This window comes from Eurosta solidaginis, chromosome 1 (genome assembly GCF_040869045.1).
Source record: "Eurosta solidaginis isolate ZX-2024a chromosome 1, ASM4086904v1, whole genome shotgun sequence".
NCBI classification, from domain to species: Eukaryota; Metazoa; Arthropoda; class Insecta; order Diptera; family Tephritidae; genus Eurosta; species Eurosta solidaginis.
In genome coordinates, this window is record NC_090319.1 from 375,029,464 (window position 1) to 375,044,001 (window position 14,538).

At 35.0% G+C, this 14,538-nt stretch overlaps 1 protein-coding gene across 4 annotated transcripts in view; it reads right to left on the bottom strand.

The window, feature by feature from the left end:
* The window catches only part of l(3)L1231 (lethal (3) L1231), a 78,035-nt gene that overhangs the window by 10,907 nt on the left and 52,590 nt on the right, over positions 1-14,538 (bottom strand). For all 4 annotated transcript variants that reach the window (XM_067763094.1, XM_067763097.1, XM_067763095.1 and 1 more), the window contains 4 exons: positions 9,440-9,690; positions 7,107-9,346; positions 3,194-4,440; positions 3,018-3,119 (listed from right to left, as the gene is read on the bottom strand). In XM_067763094.1, the coding sequence (XP_067619195.1) occupies positions 3,018-3,119; positions 3,194-4,440; positions 7,107-9,346; positions 9,440-9,562 (3,712 nt within the window). In that variant the 5' untranslated portion in view covers positions 9,563-9,690. The remainder of the gene's footprint in view (positions 1-3,017; positions 3,120-3,193; positions 4,441-7,106; positions 9,347-9,439; positions 9,691-14,538) is intronic.

The window sequence follows — 14,538 nt, forward strand, 5'->3', positions numbered from 1 at the left end:
TTAATTTTTCCAAAAGGAGCTTTTCGGCCGATAAATAAAAAGACAAAAACTGCAATGGACGAGGCAATGGACGCAGTCGAAAATTTTAATTGTGCTAGTTTGTATATATATGTATGTTGTTGAATGAACGTTTTTGTTAATAAATGTTACATGTAAAAAGGAAACATTTTATGTTAAAGAATAAACCAGACTCCCTGATGAAGATGTTATAAAAAACATCGAAACGCGTAGGAGAATAAGAAAAAACAAAAGTTTTTGTCTTTTTATTTATCGGCCGAAAAGCTCCTTTTGGAAAAATTAATAAAAACTATACTCTGGCCCAAAATCACTAATAATGAAAGATTTATATTCTGGTGATTTCATGGGCATCTATCACACTGTGCAACATCGGTTGGAGAAATGTGGCCATGAACAAAAAGGTAATTTCCCCTACCATCGAAGTTAGCCTCCAAATAAAAAGGGTATACTTCTTCTCTGAAATCAGATGAGTTCCTCATTCCTTTGCGTTGGCGAATGAAATATATAAAGAACCACCTTCTGTACTGATATTGTGAATAACATTTATATTTTATCACTATTGAGCGATGAAAGATAGTAAAGACAGGAATATTGATACTTTGTAGAGAATCAGCCATAACTCACTAGCCAGTGAAACCTAACATTTGCTTCTTTTTAGCCTTTTCTTGTCAGACTCGACCGGATCATTTCAAACCCAATTCACGTCGATATGAATGTGTTGGTCCTAGGTGGGTTTATATAATCTTGCCACAGTGCCTTAATAGGTCATCATCAGCGCAACCCAAAGTAAGCAACAGCATATTTTTATCTAACTCGTAACCATTACATCAATCAAATATGCACACATTTCACACAAAAATATTTGCTATACTTTATATAGCATATTTTCGCATATTTTACAATAAATGCAAATTTTACAATTAATACTTATTTATAAGCATATTTTGAATATTGTCTTTCCTCCTTTATTTCTAAAGCTAATATGAGTTTTGGTAATGAAACAGTATGGCCTTTGTGCATTAAGGTAAATATATGGGTTAGAAGGTAGGGTTGGCATTGAAAAAGTTTGCAAGTGTATGAAAAATATGTATATTCAATTATTATTCGCTAAAGTTAACGTTAGTTTTTAGCCTCTTTGCCAAATTGTCATGTACATAGACTCAGCCGATGATTTTTTGCTTTTATATTTGTAATGAAAAACTTTGTATCGGCTTGTGTAATGCGTTCATTTAATCCATTAGAATTTATTCCTATAAATCCAAGAAAATTATCTCGGCCAAGTGGTTGCCCCTTAGTGATGCCTGTTTTATGGCGATTCTATGACTCTTGCTAGGACTTAGGCGACAGGTTCGAAATCGAAAGTAGCCTTGGTCGGTTAAAATGTGGTGATCTGGTCGTCCAGTGTAAACCATCAAAACAAAAGACTAAGCTACGCGGAAATACTTCCTTTCACGTTCTTGAATAGGAAACCAGTTTATCCATAATTGTATACTGTGTTTGTTTACATCAAAAATAGTAAAGCCGAAGTGACATTTAGCGCCAGTTGCACGTGATAGCGATTTCCAGTAGCGTGATTACTTTTGATCCACCCGGTACTTTCGGAATATAAAAGCATATTTACCGCCTTATAAGGAGTTTATTATTATAATTTTTACTAATAGTTTTGGATTTTATAAGCACAGAAAATCAGTTTTTTAAACGGTTTTATTTAGCTTGAGTTGACAGTGCAGCCTGCCCAGCACGGCCGTTGTGAACGAATTTTGTAATTGAAATTTAAGTAACTTCCCGATAAGCTACAAGCTTGCAACTTGGAATATAGTTCAGAACCCGATGACAATGCAATAATAAAAAATCGCCGCTAGGTGGCACATGGATTGAGATATTCACAAAAATCGTATTTGTGGCCCGATTTGGCTCATATTTGGAACACATTATACATGCAAGAATAAAAATCGACCTGTGAAAAAAAATCGCCGCTAGGTGGCGCATGGATCGAGATAGCATAAAAATCGTATTTGTGGTCCGATTTGATTTGGTCCATATTTGGAACACATAATACATACATGAATAGAAAGCGACCTATGATGCCCGATTTGGCTCATATTTGGAATAAATATTGCATACAGTCCGGTAGAAGAGACATCAAAATATTTTGGAGTTGGAGGAGGGACAAGCATACGTGGCGCAGAGTCGAGTAAAGTCTTTGGCAGGATTATGTATTGAGGACTTAGATTGTAACAAATTGTCAGGAAAGAGTCCTTGTAATAATGAGTCACTAAATGAACTAAATAGAATGAGAAAGAATAGGCAATTCATAAAGACTAAAAACTTGAAAATAAAAAAATTTAAAAAAAATGTTTAGGCTAAACGGTTTTATTGAAAACAATACTTACATGAAGTAATAATAATACGAAAAGCTAGAAAATAATTAGGTAGGTCCTAGGTACTAGTCATCACACTCCTTATCAATCTATGGCGTTGATCAGACAATTAAATAAAAGCGTTGGACGCGTCATATTTCTATTGATAGTCATAAGTAAAACCAACTGAACCTTAATCAGGTTATGCTACGCCTAACATTTTTAGAAATTTCACGCGCCCAACGCTTTCATTTAATTGTCTGATCAACGCCATAGATTGATAAGGAGTGTGATGACTAGTACCTAGGACCTACCTAATTATTTTCTAGCTTTTCGTATTATTATTATTTCATGTAAGTATTGTTTTCAATAAAACCGTTTAACTTACAATTTTTTTTTAATTATTTTTTTGTTGCATATTTTGGGTTGCCGTAGTCACCACTAAAATAATTTCCATAACTCTATTCCAATATTCTGTAGGTAAATTTAAGGACACTCAAGCAAAGCTATGCAACAGCTACCTTATTGTGCCTTAGGTCTTTCTGACAAGGGATGAAGGAAAACCGTTCCAATATACATCAAATGTCGACCCGGCCAGAAAATCAACAAAACAAAATGAAAACATTTTCTATTATATACCTGCTGTAAATAACTCATTGAATGCATCCTCAGGTAACGTGCTAAGCACATTCGCCAAATCATGCTCTTCCAATAGGCGCGTATCACCCAATGGTATGTCGTCTAAATAAAGAAACAAAAAAAGTTTAAGTCCACAAAAAAATTCAAATATGATAAATGTCATTAACTGTATTCACCTGCATCATTAGGCCCCACCATCAGCTCAGTCTCACTTAAACCACCCAAGCCAGTATCTTCGGAACTAGCATAGGCTGAACTATTCTCGCAAACACTAAGTAGCTCCTGATGAAATAATTCTTCTGTTGATGATGGCAAAGATGATGACGAACCCAGCGCCGATGTGAAATTTGAATCACAATTTGTGCCAAAATAAGAATTGAGTGATGTAGTAATGCTATTGTTGCTATACGTATTTGAAGTATTGATCTTCGCATTAGTGTTGATGTTGTTGTGCGCATTTCCATTATTTTTACTGTTAACTGCAACAGAGAATTGCGCCACTAATTGGCTTATTTCATGTGGCTTCAAATCTTGAGATATTGCATCTGCGCCTTTCTGCAAAGCATTACCACCATTAGCATTATTGGCATTAATTAAACCAAAACTAAGTGTATGTTTCGGCGGTACAACCGTCGGTGACACCGAGCTACTAACAACTGGCATATTACGTCCACTGAGCGGTGCCAATGCTGGCATTGCAATATGAGCTTGACCACCTTGAATATTCATATTTGACGAAATGTAATGCGGTTGTGAAATAGACGATTGTGAATTACTTGCAATAGATTCAAGTGATGTAGTGCTACTTTTGCGCTGCAACACTGCTGATGTCAATTGTAATGGCGCTACTATTGATGCTGTTGTAACAACTATAGGTGGCGTTGAAGTTGGTGTTAGTGTAGCAACCATCTTTTTGGGACGCTTTATTGTTCGTCCAACTGAGTTGGGCGACTCCGTTGTAGGGGGCGCTTTACGCTTCCGTGTAGCATTTACTTTAATATTTGAAGATTTCTTTGTTTTACTTATAACAGCACAGGCGACATTGCTATTAAAAGGTTGTTGTTTTATCTGTTGCAATTGCGTAAGTAAATCTCCGGAGGCATTACCATAATCCGCTGGAGTTTTATTTAATGTTTTAGCTACAATGGTTGATACTATTTTGTGATTTGTTTGTATGCGCTGTTGTCCATGAACGGCACGATTGTAGGCATCGCGTTTACGCGCATGCTCAACACAAAGTGGCAAATCGTGAATTATATCAAAGACGGGTATACGACACTGGGTATTGTCAGCGAATTTCGCTGTACACGGCAAGAAAATATGTTGCGATATATTGTCAACTATGTGATCTTCACATTGTGTCGCCATTTCGAGGACAGTCTTGGCGCAGCCAGCATAATTACATTTCTTGTGCGCGATTATTCTGTAAAAATTAAAAATTTATTAGTAAAGAATTTTATGAAAAGTATTTGTGCTATTTAAAACCGGCTCTTATTACAACGAGCGCGAGGCGACCGGGTATTAGGAACGGTTCGAGATGTACAACGAAAACTAAAGAAACAAAATTCGAAAGTTCTAAAGGTGTTTAAAAAGCTTCATAGAAATTTCGAACTATTTACTATGCATGTTTAGAAACTGAAGTATGCAGTTTGGAAGTCCAATTTCCAAAACCTTTTTGAAAAAAAAAATCCAAAATTTGAAAAATGTTTATAAAAATTTTGAAATGTTTACTTGTTTTAGCTATGTTAGTATAATCAACTTGATTTCAAAAACTTTTTCGAAAAAAATTAAATACTCTAAATGTTCAAAAATTTTCCGGGAAGTTTCCAAATGTTACTATGCATTAGACTGGGTCGAAAAAAAGTGCAAATGTCCGCCCCTAAATTTAAAGATTATGTTGAGGGTTTCGGAAAAAAAAATTTTTTTTTTGATCCTTCGAAATACAGCCGAAAAGGTTTTTTCGTTGTAACTTTGTTATTTTACGTCCGGTTTGTAAAATTGATATGTCATTTTTTTGGCCTTGAGAAGCTTCACATTTCCGTTTAATGTCGTTTTAAGCTATGAAGTTGTTTTCACATGATAAGGCAGCTAACAAAGTTGTACCCCCCCTAAACTACTTTTTTCCTTACCAAACGAAAGTACTTAAAAATTCAAGAAAATGTTGCTGTCAAACCATATTACTAAAATAATAAACAAAGAAGTTATAGCACTTTCAATATTTATTGCACCTGTTATTTTACCTGAGTCTTGTTGTACTTAGACCTGAAAATCATGATATTTTTGGAGGAAAAATTATTATTAGGGTTTGCATTGAAAAGTTAATAAAGATATATAAAAAATATAAAGATAAAGATATGCCAAATATCATAAATAGGGGAAGTCAAAGTAAATAAGTTTCGTTGTTTCGTATTTATAATAATAAGACTATGCGACAAAATCAACTTTTTTTTCTGGGTATTGGACAAAACCTACTTTTTGTATAGATTGAGGCTTAAATAGACAAAGTACTATCTCCGTTTTTCGAAATTAGCCTCCAAAAAATAGATATCGGTTTTCGAAGTTCGAAATTCTACATTTCGAAATTTAATTTTTTTTTTTGTTAACGCGTTCAGCAAATTAAAAAAGTAAAAATGTGGTCGTGGTCCGCTCTTTTCCCTTATTTGAAGGGCTGAATTCTTTTTTTGAGAAATTTAGTATAACAGCTGTTTCGTTTGGTAAGGAAAAAAGGCTACTTTAGGGGGGTACAACTTTGTTAGCTGACCTAATCATGTGAAAAGAACTTCATAGCTTAAAAGGACATTAAACGGAAATGTGAAGCTTCTCAAGGCCAAATAATGACATATCAATTTTAAAAATCGGACGTCAAATAACCAAGTTACAACGAAAAAACATTTTCGGCTGTATTTCGAAGGATAAAAAAAATTTTTTCTGAAACCCTCTCAACATAATCTTTAAATTTAGGGGCGGACATTTAAAAAATTTTTTTGTATGGGGACCAACCCAGTCTAATATGCATTGATTATGCAGTTTTGGAGTCCAAATGCAAATGCAAATTCAAATTGATTTCAAAGGGTTTTTCGAAAAAAATGAAATACTCGAAATCTTTAAACAATTTTCCAGAAAATTTCGAAATGTTTAATATCCATTTGCAATGCAAACATTTTCAAACAAGTTTTCGAAAAAATCGAAAATTCTAGTATTGCTTAAAAGTCTATTTTAGGATGACTTTGGCATTATTTCGGGATCATTCGGAAACCATTTCGAGACTATTTTCAGATAATTTCGAAATTATTTTGAGCTAATTTCAGAATAGTTTCGTGATCATTTATGGACGCTTTCTTGACCATTTCAAGATCATTTGAGGACTATTTCGGGACTGTTCACTAGGTAATACCGCCTCTATTTAAGTAAAACTTTAAGAGCTTCGGAAATGTTTCGGGATCATTTGGGGACTATCTCTGGAGCATTTCACAATTGTTTTCGGGATGATTTCAGGACCATTTCAGGATCTTTTCGGGACTGTTTCAGTAAAATTTAGGACAATTTCGCGATTATTACGCGATTGTTTAAGCGACTTCGGAATCATTTCGAAATCATTTTGCAATGACCTTATAGGTGATATTGGGACTATTTCAGGGTATTTAGGTATAATTTCGAAATTATTTCAGGGATCGTTTCGGAAGTATTCCTAAATAACTTGGCTTTCAATATAATAAGGGATTTTGGATGTTTCAAGTGAGGGATTATTTGAGAATTATTTAAGGGATAGTTTCAAAATTATTTCACGGATCATTTCGGAACTACTCCTGGATAACTTGGAGATGGTTTTCGATATAATTTAGAGTATTTTCTGAGTTATTTAAAGAATAATAGCCCGACGATTTTCGACGTTTCAAGTAAAGAATTATTTTGGGACTATTTCGATTCTGGGATCATTTCAGAACTATTTGTAGGAAAAGTTAAAATGTAGGAAATCTAAAAAGCAAAAGTCGGGAAAGCGTTTCTAATTAAAATTCTCAACCCGCCCACCTCCTTGAAAACAAATATTAAAAAAAAAAAAACAATTTCCTAAATTTAACACCAACTTACTCATTATCGCCATAACGCTCGTACTTCCGTAGCAAACGGTCCACACACATCAAACGACGTCTCGCCGCCTGCATCGGCAGTTTTTGCAAAGAATGTGTAGCTAGCATTTGTAATGCGTGTCGACGCAAAATCGTTTTTCGTTGCGTAATACGCGTTTCACGTTCGTTAGCTGACGTTGATAATAGCGTTGTTGAACTGTTACCAACACCTTTCTTAGCTGCAGCTGCTGCTGATACATGTGTACCAGCAACACCAATGCCGCCACAGCCGCCTTCAATTAATTGTATTTCGCGGGTAATATAAAGCCAATGTTTTTGTATACAATATGGTAGTACTGTTGAACTTGCTAATAAACTTGTATCTGCTTCCAATTCAGCTGCAGACATCTTTACCACAGCCACAGCATGGGATTTGCGTCCATTTTTGTTGCTGCTTTGACTTTCTTCTGTTCGAGAGGTGGTTGCACAATGTAAAAACATTTCATTATCAGATGCTGAATACAATGGTCCAATTTTGTGACTACGTTTTTTCAAACCGGGTGACATAGTATTGGTGCTTTTTATTGTAGCGGAGCCTGTTGCCGTCACAGACATTTTACGTTTAGCCACATTTTTAGCAAACGTCATCGTATTGACTTTAACGGCTGCTATTACGCGCTGGCTCTGTTGCGTATCTGTTGGCATGTTTTGCTTACTTTTCTCTTGCGCCACACGCATACTTTTAAGACACACTGTTGTGGTGCTTGCGGTTGTGAGTTTAGGTGCAAATTGTGCGGGTGATGGCAGCTTGGCCATGGAAGACATATTATTTTGCTGTTGTTGTTGATTAGGTATGTTATTTGTTGCGGGTAAACTCTGTATGTGGGCAGGTAGTGTGTGTGTAGTAGTTGATGCATTGCTTGCTGTGCCTATATGTGTAAAGACGATATCGCGTAGCACATGCGGTGCTGGATGCAAGCTTGGTTGAGCTTCCGTCAACACATCCGCAGCTTTTTTTGATTTTCCTGCTATAAAAGTTCTTTGATTTTTCGATTTAATATGCGTTAAGCTCTGTTTGACTGATTCAAAAGACGTTGGAGCTAAGCTTGTGACCGCGGTCATATTGGCCTTATTTTCAACAGCAGCAGCTGCATTCCCGAGTGCAGTCAATTTAACGTTACCGCCGAGTTGTGAGTTTAAATTTTCACTTGATTGCGGTTTACGAAATATAACATTTACTGGAATCTCATTTAAATCGGTATCGGAATGTTGTGGTACTGTTACCGCCTGTATTGCCTGCAATGGAGGCGGAGCAGAGGATGTGGCTACGTTTTGTTTATGCATTTGTGGTGGCTGCTGTGGAGGTGGCTGCTGTGGAGGTTGCAGCACTGTGGTCGGTTGTACGACAACAGTTTTGGCACCAACCTCACGTCGTTGTGACTGCGACTGTTGCTGCTGCATCCTCAGCATTGCTGCTGTTTGTTCTTGGTACTTGCCATTTGTGCTGCCATCTAATATTTTCTTTGGCTTTTTCAAACATTCAACTTTCTGTAAATGCTGCGCCAATGTATTGTGATGGAAATTGGAGGGCGGTAATGTTGTAGCTGATGTTGTTATCAGTGGGCTAACCATAGCTGTGACTGCTGTCGGCGATGTAATTTCTGTATTCGCCAATGGTGGTGAAGGCAATGATGCGGGTGATGTCGGTGGGCTTACCACTGAAGCGGCTGTGTCCAGCAGCAATGGTGTTTGCCATAGTGACGGTGTATGTTGCAGTAATAGCGGCGGTGATGACGACGACTGCTTACGTTGCTGTTGCGCTTTAAAAATCTGTTGTTGTTGTTGTTGCTGTTGGCGCGCTGTCGTAGATAGCTGCTGCTGCGGACGCACTATACAAACATTCAAAGCTTTTTTATGCTGCTGGAGCTGTTGTTGTTGCTGCTGAGACTGTGTAATTGTGGATTTCGCAATGGTGCCCATCGCCATAGTTGCGGCCGTTGCTGCTGCTGCTGCTGCGGATCCATTATGTGGACCCGTTGCAACAGCCAGAGTTGCTGGCGCTTGCGTTTTTGTTTGATTGCCATTCAACGGACTTAATGGCAATTTTTGGCTCAATTTGTATTTATTTGCGTTGGCTGCAGCTGTTGTTGTTATTGGACGTTTAGTGTTAGCAACTGTATTGTCAGTTAATGCCGTTGATGTTTGATTTGGTGTTTTTGGTGTTAGTGTTTGCACTTCTATGAATACTCTGCTGCGCGATTTCTACACATACATACATACATAGACATATCGAAATAATATTCAATTACCGTTAAATTGCGTTTCTAGAAAAAACAAAATGGAAGCAATAAGCACCTGAGCGTTAAATAAAGTAGGTGACGTTGTTGGCACTGTTTCTGTGAACACATACGGATCCTGATCTTCAGTTGATACTGACGATGGTGTAATAGATTGTGTTACTTGCTGCTGACATGACATGTCCAAAATGACAAAGTTCCTATTATGTTTTCCTTTTATCCTCCCCAAGACACGCAGTTGATTGAGTTGGGTTCTTCTACGTTTTTATTGTTCCTCTTTGTATTGTAGTGCTTTCTTTGTTAATATATCTAAAAAAAAACCAAACATTTAGTTAATAATTCTCATAACTCAAAAACAACAAATTTCATCTAATCGACCTAAGGTTGGATTGGATAGATACCTATAATCTTATAGTACATGCGCATACAAAATAACTAGCAGGAAAAGTTATATGCAAATTTTAACACCAACTTTCTTTTTTTATTTTCTTTCGTTTTAGAAAAACTTAAATGAATTGCATAACAAAAATTTCGAAAATGTTTTCGAAAAAAATCGAGAAGTATTTAAAATCCTAATGATCACATCAAAAACGAATTCCGTAACGAAAACTATGTATGTATGTATGTAAACCAGTTACGAAAAAAGAGAAAGAATGAAATTTTGAGTATGCAGTATTGTTGTACGATTTCGAAAACGTTTTCGAAACAAATTTGACAGATCGATAAGTTTTTAGAAAGTATGAAAATTTAGAATACCAAACAACTGTATAACAGAAACTATAGAAAGCAATTTTCAAAAATTTTTCGATAATGGCTGAAAGTTCTAGAAGTTTTTTAAAAATCTTAATGAAAATTTCGAAAATTTTGCATAACGGAAACTATGTAAACAACGTGGCTTAATGCTTTTGTAACACTTCAACCATCGTAGTAGTGCGGGTTCAAATCCCACTCCCGGGAGAAAAGGCTTTGAAGAGATTTAAAAGGTATAATCGAAATAGCTGTCGCCTTGTCTGTACTGATGTCTCGTTGTTTAAAATTTTCCCAAATTATTAAAGAAATTATAAAAAATTTTGGAAAAAAATTCTAAAATACGACAAGAGTTTGAAAATCGTCAAGAAACATTTTTGTTTAGACTTTCGATTTTTCGAAATTGTTTCGAAAACGTTTTCAAAATCGGACTAGAATACTACATACTCAAAAAATTCCATAAATCTCTAAATACAAATTCTTCTTCTTTTCTTTAAGATATTGAAATTACTAAGTTGAGAACTTTTAAAAAAAATTTTTTAATTTCGAATTTAAAATTTTTTTTAATTGATCTACATAGTATAGCATGGTATTGTGTAACAATTCCTTAGTTTTCAAAATTTTCATTTTGTAGTGGTTAATAAATTTACCACTATTTTTATTTATTTATTTGTATTTAACAACTCCTAAAATTATGTTAATTTATATTTCACACTGAATGAAAATTTTTGAAAGAAAAATTTGAAAATAAATATTTAAACAACTTGATAAATATTAAAACAATTAAAGTAAAAGAACAAGAACAATACAATAAAAGTACCCTACAATACTCCCCCTTCCGAAAATTAATTGTTCAACAAATTAAACCTAACTTTTTTCTTTTTAATTGTAGGTACATCAGTGTAAATGGTGGTGTTAAATGTTGAAGCCGTTTCAATTGTTGCTGGCTTCAATCTGTCAATATGAATAGTTTTTACTTCATCATTTATTTCTGTTTTAAAATATTTCTTATATTTTTCAATAACCTTGTAAGGTCCTTGATATGGTTGTTGAAGAGATCTTTTATTAATAATTCAGATGGTGTAGCCAAAATATCTTCTTTAAAGATCGATCGTAATCCCAACAGAACAATAGGTAACTCTTCATACGAATTTCCGATTCCATTTTTAGCCATAATTGAAGATTTTAATAGTCTATGGAAACGTTCCACCATACCATTTGCTTGTGGATGATATGAAGACGTTGTAATATGATGACTGCCAAGTAATTTTGTTAATTCTGAGAACAAATTAGACATAAACTGTGTACCTTGATCTGTAGTTATTTCTAATGGAACACCAAAACGGGATACACATATATTGTGACGAATATTAACAACACTAAGGGATACTATCATCTCTAAGCCGATACTAAGCAGTCATTTGTATGTACATTAGGGTGGCCCTTATTTTCCAAAGTGTTCCGATTATCGATCTCACCCCCTAGAAATATGCGAATAGCCTAAAAACTAGAATATAAAAAGTTTTAGATCAATCGAAAAAGGGTTAGAAGTGGCGCAAAGAGCTTGAAGTCCTGAAAAATGACGAATTTTTACAATTTCTTAAATTTGGTCAACCCTACTTCATTTGTTATGGGTGAAAACATAATTTATCGTGTTATAAGTTCTAGAGATATTTGACTTTCAAATAAATCTAAAACAACAAAAATTGGTCAAATAATAATAAAGTTATAAAATAAATTATGCCTTAAACACGGTGTCATTACTTCAAGAATGTGTATATTTGAGTATACGTAAATGATTTTGTTTCAAATTGTTTTATTATAAATTTTTTTGAAAATACATTTTTAAAACATATATGTACATATATCTTGTGAAACTTTAGCTGACAAGTATATAATATGCGGCCACCGTGGTGTGATGGTAGCGTGCTCCGCCTATCCCACCGTATGCCCTGGGTTCGCACCCCGGGCAAAGCAACATCAAAATTTTAGAAATAAGGTTTTTCAATTAGAAGAAAATTTTTCTAAGCGGGGTCGCCCCTCGGCAGTGTTTGGCAAGCGCTCCGGGTGTATTTCTGCCATGAAAAGCTCTTAGTGAAAACTCATCTGCCTTGCAGATGCCGTTCAGAGTCGGCATAAAACATGTAGGTCCCGTCCGGCCAATTTGTAGGGAAAATCAAGAGGAGCACGACGCAAATTGGAAGAGAAGCTCGGCCTTAGATCTCTTCGGAGGTTATCGCGCCTTACATTTATTTACTATTTATTTTATATAATATGACATTATTTCCTAGGATATAATTAATGATGATTTGGTATGTGATTCAAATTGTTTTTTGTAATCAGTTACAACTTGTAAAAAATATTGTTTTTCTTGTTCGTCATTTGTAAGTATTCTATTATATTCTTCCATAAGCTTTACTCCCCGGTCTGCTGTGTCTATTTATAACAGTATCCTTAGCTTTTTTATAGGTTTCTTAACCCCCTCCCCCCCCCCCCCCCCCCCAATATAGTGGATCTACCTCCAGAAATTGAGATGATATCCCAAACCGACCAAAAAAATCAGTTGTATTTCCTGTTACAAAATCGTGTAGTTCTTTTTCTATGAATTTATTGATTTCACTGGGCCTTAAGTGTAACCTCTTTAAATTTTCTGTTTCCTTGTCGGAGTTGTCTATGCTTTTGATTTTTTCCGGAATCTTTTTCTTCACGGTATAAGAGACGTCATCATCGAACAATGCCAATGCAATACGTTCTTCAGACAGGTACCATAGGTGGTTACAAAACTTTTTTATTGCAATGTCAGATATTTTTTTATTAACATTTCTGTATTTATAAATTTCTTTAATAAAAGATAAGTCTTGAAGAGGTGCTATATGAGGATTGGTACAGTAAAACCAAAGCTTAATATATAATTGTATAATAAACGCGCATATACTTGCTATCGAATTCTCTTCATACTCCGTTAGTTTAAACTGATCACGAAATAAATAGATTTTTAAGCAATACAATGCCTTAGACATTCACCGAGCATGATGAGTGGGCTTTGGTACACGAAACTTTATGCCATCACTTGCTCCTAGACATATAGACGTTAATTCCAATAATTCCCTATAGTCATCTCTTACTATTTTCTTTTCAAGTATTCCTTAGTGGGTTTCTGAAAATAGTATCTTTGCTATCGCTTAAAACTAATTTCAATTCATTATTTTGTAGCAAATCTCTAAAACTATTTTTGTCGATGTTTTTACAATTTTCTTGAAGTCGCCGAAATAACTGAACGTCCTTACTAGTATTTACTGGAAAATAACTCTCAGCAGAACTTCATAAATATGATGACGACAAGGTAGATACAAAAGTTTTCGCTCAAGTTTTTTTCTAATAACGTTGCAGCTCCTTTTATAACGCCTGTGTTAAACGATGTCGTATCGAAACAACAGGCCACAATATCATCCTTCAGATCTCATTCAAATAACAGTTCATACAACGTATCAACTATTTCCGAGCCTGTTGCAGCATATAATTTTGGAACTCCAAGTAACTGTTCACCATTCCTGTAAGTAACAACAACTTGAAGTCGTTTCACCTTTTCACGACCTGTTATTTCTGGAAGTGGTTTTCCATCCCAATGCAAAGTGCCGCAATTTATCTATTTAAAAAAAAAAAACCTACTATTCAAAATTTGTTCATTCAAGAGCAGTATAGTTTTAATAAGAAAACGTCAAAGAAATTTTTTGTAGTTGTTGGCAATTTTAAAATATATATTTTCATTTCTTTATATTTGTAAGTATAAAAATACAGAAAAGTAAGAAAATACAGATCTTATTACGGTATGGAAAAGCAGTAAATTTTCGTAGGGTTCAGAAATATGGAAGCCTGAAACACGAAATTGTAAAAATTCGTAATTTTTTGATTGGCCTAAAACTTTGTATATATTCGTTTTTGAGCTATTCGCATATTTTTAGGGGGTGAGATCAAGAATCCAAACATTTTTTTCCCTCCGTACAACGAAGGGCCACCCTAATATACATAATCAAATCAACCATTATGTCTACACATATGTACATACAACCAGCGGAGAGATACGCACAAACAAATGCATATATCTGAGATACTCACAAAAGTATGCAATCATCATTACTCACATATACACGCGCATATGGCTATGCGAGAGGCTAAATACTACAGATACAAACGCGACGCGTATAGCTGGTAAACAAGTAGAAAATTCTACCAGAAGAAACGCCTAGAAGTATGAGAACGAGACAGCAGAGAGTATAAAAGGAGCGAAAGCTGAGTAGGCAGTAATCAGTTTGATTTAAGCACGCTATTGGTTGTGAAGTCAAGTGTTATTGTACTTTCAAAGTAGTCTAATAAAGGCCATCTTTGCACTATTGAATATTGGAGTTATTT